Source organism: Dicentrarchus labrax, unplaced genomic scaffold (assembly GCF_905237075.1).
Source record: "Dicentrarchus labrax unplaced genomic scaffold, dlabrax2021, whole genome shotgun sequence".
Classification (NCBI taxonomy): domain Eukaryota; kingdom Metazoa; phylum Chordata; class Actinopteri; family Moronidae; genus Dicentrarchus; species Dicentrarchus labrax.
In genome coordinates, this window is record NW_026136701.1 from 864,636 (window position 1) to 874,434 (window position 9,799).

Consider the following 9,799-nt stretch of genomic DNA (forward strand, 5'->3'; position numbering starts at 1 on the left):
GTTTCCACATATCACTACATGACATACTGCAGTCATTTCTGTACTTATTTATAGCGCCTTTCTAGTCTTCCGACCAGACAAAGCACTTTAACTATATGCCACATTCACCCTTTCATTGACATTCATACAGTGATTGCGAAGGCCATCACAAACAGAAATGAATTCATTCATACATATTCACACAGATGCACAGCACCAGGAGCAATTTGGGGTTCAGTGTCACTTTGACAGGATATAAAAACTAAAGAATAGATATCAGAACAATATAAAACTGAGGTAGAAACATGTGAAAGGATATGAAATTTTCCTTAGTGTGTGTGTGTGTGTGTGTGTGTGTGTGTGTGTGTGTGTGTGTGTGTGTGTGTGTCTTGACAAGGACACGTAGCCTGGCAGTGACAGCTGGACAGAGACAAGACAGCCAAGGGAAATATCATTTCTGCTTGTTAAACAACCACACACACACACACACACACACACACACACACACACACTCTCAGTGTAGCTTGCAGCTCTTCTGAGAACCACTAACCAAATCGTCAGTGAATTTTATCAAATGGTCTTTTAGCATGGTGATAGACAAGTTTATAGTGATTCAGTGATAAACATCATTGATTGCTCATTAAAAGTACCGACATTTTCATCATTCATTTTTGGAACACTCAATTATATTCAGATCTGTAGTTTGAGGACAGGAAAGGGGTGCAGTCTTCAGGCTAAATACAACTAGTATTGTTAGCACCAGCACTGTCAGTCTGTCTATCACATTTTCACTACACGATTATAGCTACAATATTAGCTTCTGGCAGACAACCTCAACAAATGCGCAAAAATGGCTGCTGTGAAAAAGACTTCAATCATTCACTGTCCTAAACCAGCATCTGTGAAGGTCGGCTGTGAGCTTGTTGTTGGCTTTCAATTGAGGATGTCTCACACAAACATGCACACAGATCCCGATTATTGCTCCAGGCATTCACCAGGTTCCTTTCATTTCTTTACTGTGCAAAATAGATTAAAACTTGAAACTTGTTTAGGTTGTCTGTAGGAAGCTCTGTCCATTATATATACTGTCAATGGGGCCACCCCATTATCCTTTGCTCTTCCACTCCACACTGTCTTTCAGAGGCTGCAGTGGGCTTTGTTTTAAAGCTAGAGTGAAGAATATGAAACTAGATGACCTATTGCATTCATTGGTATCAATGATTTCATGTTAGCATCTCTGTAAAGGGGGATAAAGTTAGGGTACATTTTGGCGATGGAACAACTGGCATGACCATTTTGAAAGGGATCTTTTGACCTCTGACCTGCGTTCTGTTGGTACCCATGAGTCTCCCAGATATGCCCACTTTATGCTAATCCCATGCAGTTTGGGCAAATACCATGCAGTGTTTTGCATGTGGTATGAATGTGTTATCTGTGCCTAGTGTATTTGAATATTTCTGCAGACTAGGGCTCCATAAACAGTATTGGAATTGTATAAATTGGGAATGACTGGGAAGCTGACAACCACCCTTGCATTGGTCAGTGCCCTACTTGTGCCAGAAATGTCTGGAAGCGCCTCTGCTCATCTCTACTTTTTACTTGTGATATACTAGATACTTTTATTGATTGAGGACTCTAATAATTAGCATACTGTATATACTGTCATATCTACCTACCTCATGTACATAAAGATACCTGTACATAAAATATTTATTTGCACTCTGATTGCACTATTGTCTGTCTACAAGTGTTTGTTAAGAGCTATGTATAACTGCACATATAAGTCTGTATCTTTTTTTGTTGAACTTGTTGAACTGTTTATTTATGCTGTTAATCTGTGTTTGTACATTGAGAGCAACGTAAAACCGGACTCAAATTCCTTATATGTGCACACATACATAGCCAATAAAAGTGATTCTGATTCTGATTCTGATTCATATGAACCACCAGATACTAACAGGGAAAATCACTCTTTGATGAAAGTGCTCACATCCCTCAGCATAGGGTCATAAACAGACATTGCTCGATTTTAAGTGGCCACAAGCCGAAAACTTAAATCTGCACCAAACATCTTTTCACATATTTGCCTGAATTCCTTAATAATCTCCATACAGGAGGCGGGTGCCAAGGCAGAAAACATGGCTCAATTTTCATACAAGGATATGCTTTATTATTATTAATGCTGTGAATTATACATTTTATGGCAGTGTTTAATAAATATTGCCTTTTATAATGCTATTAGAGTCAAGGCAGTGTTGGACCCAATGAAAGCAAATTTTTTTCTTTCCACTGATTTCTGCATGGTAAGTTTGTTTAAGCAGTTGTTACAGTTTATTTTCTATCACCATCTCCCTCTCTCTCCCTCTCCCTCTCTCTGACTCTCACTCCCTCTCTTCCTCTTCCTTTCAGCTTTTGAAGTGGTGAGCACAGAGAGATTAGCTTCATTTTATAGTCAAAGAGGGGAATGTGATGATACAGAGGGAATGTAACTAATCAGCAGCTGGCTGTAATCCACAGGGACTAGACAGGACAATACTGCTGGACTCCAACTCCCCGCTCAGGAATGTATGACAGGACAGAAAAAACTGCGACCACTGACCAGGGGAAGTCTGACTGAGTACACACACAACTCTGTGTGCGAACTTGTCATGCTGCAGGGATCAAAAATGTCTTAACACAGTCACATTAGTCAGACTCCACCCAAGGTTGGCGGTGGCGTTTCTGAAAATGAAAAAACCCAAAGCTGATTGAGGAGAGATGAGTGAGAGTTTTGTTTCAGTAGAAACTCAACATGGTGGCATCAAATCCCCCACCAACGCAGACAGTGTCCAAGTATAAATGCTAGAGGTGTTTATCGCTCCCTTTTAAGACAATCAATCTAGATACATGTGCTACAATACGATTTAGGGATGATGCACTTTAATATGGAACAACGATTTGATACGATGCAATCTGATAGAGCTCCTAACATTTGTTTAATGTCAACATTTTCCATTCTAAATTTTAAAAAAGCCAGTTCCATAAAAGTGCCATTGCTTACCCTCAAATACATATATTGTATAAAATATCAGAGGAATGTTTTCTTTATGGCATGAGAAAAAATGGAAGACAAATGTCTCATTTAGTAATTCCATGTCATTGTGTTTATTGCTTTTTCAATAGACACAGACAAATAATACTTTCTACCATGATTACCTTAGACTTTAGATTTTAGATTTTCACTGTAAATCGTGTTGCCGTAACTGTTTGTTTATGTATCGAGGTCGCAAGCCATGCTGCGCTAACCATACTGTCATCACTCTTTTGATCTTTTTCGGATCTTTTACCTTTCACAAGTGTGGAGACGCTGTTAGCAGCAAATCTTCAGTCAACCCATTCATAACTTAAGAATTGGACCAACGACCAGTTCATGATACATTTAGATCGATCCAGGAGTCTGTGTACTGATGTAGTGCATCTATAACATTGTATCGGTCATTCTTTATACCCCTATAAATGTACATAGGTAGGTAACTCAACGTAAAGCCTACACAACTATAAATCAGCCTGAAGGTTCCGTTTGAGTGTGGTTACTCAGAACAGAAACACTTTTGCTTTAGACATGCTGCACCAACTTGTCGTGGAGTTAGTCTTTAGGGAAATCATGTAAAACAGCGTGTGTGTGTTTGTGTGCATTATTAAACTTCAACAAAAGGAAGGAACATATTGATCTCCTGGAAGACAAAAGTTGCAGTGAAACCATCACATTTTTCAGTTACGTGACTACGTGAATCTAGGACACTATAGGCAACAACACTGACATGCTCTGGATGAAAATAATGAGGTCTCTTTTTCCCAGAACAGAGGAGCGTAAGCTGACTGGAGCACAGATACTTTTTGACTTGGCGAGAGAACTTTATAGCTTTCATCGCTGAAATGGGCTGTGACGCCAGTGGCTTGCTCACTTGTACAGTAGCACTGTTCTCCGTCCTCGGGCAGCTGAAATGGAGGGGGTTGGTGGTGGTGGTGGTGGTGGTGGTGACTTTGTCATTGAATATGTAGCCCTCACCAACCCTATCAATTCTTGGAGGTTTATTGTATTATGGTAATATGGGACAGTAAAAGCTTAGCTTATTGCCTCCCCCTCTAGTCAGAAACCAGTGTTTGTTCTTGTTCCTACAGTGTGCTGTTTGAATGCTGTCTGTGCAGAGTTTGACTCTAGAAGGATGTTTTCACATTCATCTGCTGAAAGTGGAAAGTTTCTCTGTGCTCATTGAAAAGCTGATTTTTAAGGGGCGGGGGCCTACCAGCATATAGCAGTAGCAATAGTTTGGAAGTCAGTCTTGGTCCAGTATGCAACTTGTACAGTGTGATGTAGAAACTTGAAGCCGCCAGTGCACATCCACTGAGAATGGACTTTACAGTGAAGTAGGAGACATCTTGGTCCAGCAGGAAAACTTTTTGCATTTTACTTTTTTGTTTCAGACACACATTATTGTTCCAAGCAGACTAGTTGTATATATATCTTAAAACATGTCTGAAGGAGATCTTTAAATAAATGCTTCCTTGGCTGTGGCTCAGAAGGGAGAGCAGATCGCCCACTAATCAGGAAGTTGGTGGTTCGATCCTCAGCTCCTCCCCTCTGAGTATGTTCTTGAGCTAGAAGACACTGAAATGAAAAAAAACCCCGAATTGCTCCCGATACTGTGCTATCAGTGTTTGAATGGGTGAATGTGACATATGTAAAGTGTTTGAGTGGTCGGACGACTAGAAATGCGTTTATAAGTGCAGTCCATTTACTATTTGAAAATGTATTAAGTATTCACAACTGTATTTATTTCACACTATGACCCATCTCACAATTATAGCAATTCTGTACTAACTCTGATATACTCAGCATCAAGTCACTATCATCTAATAAGGTCATTTAATCTTTATAAGTGTTGACATCCTTGACAAGTTATTCTCGTACATGTACTGATTCATTAACATTTGAATTAGAAATGTAGCAGCATTACTAACGTTACAGAAATGTCCTCAGAAACAGAATAATACTCTATTTGTGCACGCACGTGCACACACACACACACACACACACACACACACACACACACATTGCTGTAGGCTCTTTGACTCATGGAAGCACGTGTCTGTAAAAAGCTAACTGTATCAAGGAGAGCGGGATTATTATCTGTGAATAACAACGAGGTGAGCCCTGAGCCATGACTGTATGTCTCACAGTGATCCTTTTGTTGGAGAGCACATGACCTTGAAAAGAAATGATGCTGTATGTACAGAGCATAGATTTGCGTGCTACAAACAATGAACTGTACATTAAGTACAATACCTGTGTTTTTTGCCAAACCTATCGCCTCATCAGTGCCTTCATCTGGATATTTTCCACTGTTAAAAACTTCTGTAATGTGCCATTATTATAATAATAAATGGAAACTGGTGATATTTGATTTGATATGTTAGATGTTGGTGATTATGTGTTTTTGTGTAACATGCATACATGATTTCAAGATTTTTTTTGTCTCTTGATGATGTATGTTCATGAAATTTGAGATTGTGTAACCCAGGACTCACTTTTTTCAAGCACTGTTGTCACTTCAGCATAGAGGTATAAAGCATTATGAATGCTAAACTTATAATACGTTATGTCCACCACTTAATACTTTATAAACCTTGTTAGAACTTGTCATGCAAGATTATAGACATTTATAAAGGTTTTTATAAAGCTTTAAAAAATGCATTATGATGTCTTATGAATGTGCTTATAAAGCATTATAGATATGACCTTCATAAAAGTGTTAACAGAAGACGGGGATCACTGAGATTACAGTTTATCAAATACTAGTTCACGGCCTGGTATGTATCAATCACAGGGGTCTTTTACACCAGGGGTGGATCTAGAGGGCTGGCATGGCCATGCCATACATCAGTTGATTGATTTCTAATGCCACCTTTAGCTATTTCTCAGTGCTTTACTAATGTGCCACAATAATGTTTTTGAGTTCAAATATCTTCATTTGGGGGCATTTCCAAACACATATTGATATATGTGATTGTTTGCAAGTAAATCAGAAGACAGTTCTGCCACCAGTATTTTAGTATTAGTATAAGCACTGTCAGAGACCCCCCAAAATTATACAAATCGTGTTTTTAGGGGAGCTCATGTCTTATTTAGAGAAGCCAAGCTGTCCCACGCCCCTGTAGGTTGCACACTGGTTAGGACCACTGGATTATGTAACGGAGAATCATATTCTCTACTAACATTTCTTATTTATCTACTGACATATACTCCAACTCCACGCCATTACATATTTGTAATGAGGTAAAACCATCTCCTAATATCAGACCCCTGATTTATAAACCAGGCTCTACATGTGGTTTTATGTAGTATTGTATTTATGTAAGTATAGTAATGTAATAGGGCTAACACTCATATCACATAGCACAACTCTTTACAGCATGACAGCAACTAATGCAGCACTCTGAGCAGCTTTTCCAGCTGCAGTCTGGATCATGCATACATTAACATGGTTCGATGGAGATCAGATCATAATTATAACCCTAATTTGAGTATTTCTATGTTAAATATAAGTCTGAGATAAAATACTATCAGCATGAATACACAATGTGTAAATGCAAACCCGATCCATTATCTTAAATGTCACATGCATTTCACACTTCATGCTGAATTCACATATCGTACAGACCTCAACTATGAGCAGCTGAGGAGGATAAACCGTTCATGTCAGCCTCTCCGTTTTCATCAGATTTCGGGAATTAAGGAGCACTAGGAGGAGCCAGAGGAACCTGATTTTTTCACAGATTATCTGTCTCATTATTACTGTAAGGATATAGTGAAAGCAAATATAACAAAAAGTTATATTTATGAAAGTTACTGCAACTTTAAGTCTATCTCTTAGTCTGAGATGTGTCCATAACCTTTAAAATGAATCTAAATGAATTAGTTTGGCAGCATTTGACACCCTAGGGGTGGCTGTGGCTCAGGCTCAGAGGTAGTGGGGTCGTCCACTAATCGGAAGGTCGGTGGTTTGATCCCTGGCTCCTCATGAACAAGATACTGAACCCCAAATTGTGCATCACTGCTTAGTTTCTGTTCTGGTGAGCAGTTGGCATCTTGCATGGCAGCCACTGCCATCAGTGTATGAATGTGTGTGAATGGGGTAAGTGTGGCATGTAGTGTACAGCGCATTGAGTGGTCAAAAGACTAGAATGGTGCTATATAAGTACAGTCCATTTACCATTACCTGCGCCTGAGTATCTCAGTGAAGTAAAGTTGTAGAAAAGCCTCTCACTTTGAGCCTCTGTGCTGTATAATGTTATCTTATGCTGCCTTGGATAATCTTATGCTCTATCTCCATATTAAAGCATTGCGTAAGGTGAACTATGTGTATGTAAAGAACTGGTGAGAAGCACCTTACCTTTGCTGGAGTTATTTCCTGTATGCTCAGTGGGTTTGTCCTCTAGGGCTGGACGATGTGTCTGCCCATTCAATTCTGCCTGGCTCTGGCTCTGGACTGGTAGGGGTCTCTGGACCAGGTTCCCCTCACTGCCCGCCCTCATCAGCCTCTCTCCAATCCGCAGCATGCATGAGCGATTACCCTGCAGCTCCTTTCTCGAGCCCTGGCTCTTAGACCCTGCTGATCCGGGTCGACCCAGACGGGAGGAGGACTTGGACATCTTCCCTCCTGGGCTGAGCAGAGCGCTGGCTAGATACTCCAGGGTTTGCCTGGGTCCCTCATTCACTTGTCCCTTTTTTCGTCTCCCTTTACCCCTGCTTGCTTCTTCTTTCTGTGTGAGTCCCTCTTGTTTCTTGCCTGCTTTTCTTCTCTCTTATTTCTCTTCTTTTGTCCTCCCCTTTCCAGACAGTGGTATCTGTGCAGCCCTGGACTGACCCTGTGTTTGAAGCAGTGATTAGTGGCTGTTCACAGAGCGTAAAGCCAGTTCACTCTGTATATTCCCGCTGCCTCTCTGTCAGCAGTGTGCTCCCTCTGTGAGCCTAAACTCCTGTGGCAGAGCTCTCTGTTTCCCTACATACACTCTTCTCTCTCCCTGCCACCTCCTCTTCTTTCTCTCCCTCTGTTTTTCCCACTTGAAATCTATGTTTTTCGTATTTTTAAACCCCTTTCCCCTCTCTCTCTGTTCTCTCTTTCCTCCCACCGACTCAGATGTGTGTGCTGTTCACATGTTGGCTTTGCATTTGTGTGTTTACACCACGCTAATCCGTTTTGATGTCTCAATCCTCACATTAGGCTAAACTAGAAACTGTCATCTTTTTTGCTTTTCATCTCTACACTTTCCACTTTCCTTCATGCATCTTTTACTGTCTAATATTTATATCTTCTAAGTGATATTGGTGTTATTCCCTCTGGCTGTTGCAGAAATCTATGATCCAAGTTTCTAAAAGTTGCAGTTTACTACTCTGTATTCACATCTATAATTACTGTGTTCTCGTTGTTTACATTTGGAATAGGAATTGTCCTCGATCTTGTGGGAACAAGATTCTTCAAATGTGCAAACGAGATGTGTTTATTGTGTAAGAATGTTGGCTATGGATCTAAAAGCCTGTTGTGAAGATGTGACCCTGCCTGCAGGTTGGAGTGCCAGAAGCTTGGTTCCTGTGATGTTACTTTCACACTAAAGCTCAGAGGTGTCTGTTGAGTAAATCTGCCAGTTTCCACTGAGTTCATGTAAAACTGCAAACCTTTCATGGGTTGTAGTAGTAATAACGTTACCATGAGGTTCCCTGGAGGTAAAGATTTGGATGCTGTGCATATATTTTTGTACAATGTACAAAGTATTCTAATAACCACATAAAGTAACATTTTAATTTAGTTTTTTTTATAATGTAAAATTTCCCAAATACTCTAATAACCGCATGAAAGATTGTTTTGGGGGTTATTTTCCATGCTGGTAGCCTTTTTGATAACCCTTCCACAGTAATTTGAGGATGTTTCACAAATGTTTTGTAACATGTAACAAAGGCTAGAGTTATTACACATTCTTTGAAAAGGCAGAGAAATGGTAAATGAATAATTTAAAAAAAATTTCTTTGATTGTGATAGAAAAAATGCATATAAACGGTTCTGTTTTTCATATCAGTCTTCCTGCATCAGTGTCCACTATATTTGGCACCATTGCCTGCATTTGTGGTCACAGTGTTGAGTCTAATACTGCCTCTGCAGAATGTGTTCATACTCCAGCCTTTGACAAAGAGGGTGAAGGAGATTACAAACTGCGAGCTTATTGTCTTGTTCAAGGGTCCTGGTGAAAACAAGCGCTGGCAGGAGTAAGTGTCAGATTTTCAGTGAGAATAGATTTGACCATTTCCATTTATGTTACTTGCATATTATAATTAGGAAAAGGTTAGAGGAGTGTTTATAGAGAATCTGAAGAAGCCACATGAGAGTGAAAGCTGACTATTATGAAAAACACACATTATTGATTTGAACAATGGTACCTAATATAAAATATCAGCATATTATGCATTCAGGACTCATTACTAAAAATTATGCATAATGCAGCAATGCAGCTCGCTTCACCACCTCACTTGGGCATGGCTTTTTTTCCTTTTATATTTATTTTGGTTTTCACTAGGTTTTGTGGAGTCTGTCCAAGGCCAAATTCAGTCTGACTACAATACTGATGGGTCCTGTGCTACCTGTGATTATATGTACCAAATACTACATCCATTTCTTGCATATATAAACTGCATTAATGGTAACACTAGTAACTAATAACACTAGTGCAGAGTTCACTTTTGATTGTTAGTTTATTTTATGGAACTTGGACATACTTCCACAGAGGA

The 9,799-nt window shown here is 39.7% G+C and overlaps 1 protein-coding gene and 1 long non-coding RNA gene across 5 annotated transcripts in view; both read right to left on the reverse strand.

The window, feature by feature from the left end:
- Positions 1 to 7,976, reverse strand: part of si:ch211-207d6.2 (sickle tail protein homolog) — a 286,466-nt gene extending 278,490 nt beyond the window's left edge. Inside the window, exon 1 of one of the 4 annotated variants that reach the window (XR_007886088.1) lies at positions 7,413 to 7,976. Coding sequence is in view for 3 of the 4 variants with exons in the window: in XM_051411052.1 (XP_051267012.1) it covers positions 7,413 to 7,671 (259 nt within the window). In the remaining variant the exon portion in view is untranslated. The remainder of the gene's footprint in view (positions 1 to 7,412) is intronic. The other 3 variants (XM_051411052.1, XM_051411072.1, XM_051411064.1) reach the window with 3 other exon arrangements.
- The window catches only part of LOC127370322 (uncharacterized), a 130,112-nt gene that overhangs the window by 81,054 nt on the left and 39,259 nt on the right, over positions 1 to 9,799 (reverse strand). The gene's annotated exons all lie outside the window — the stretch shown is intronic.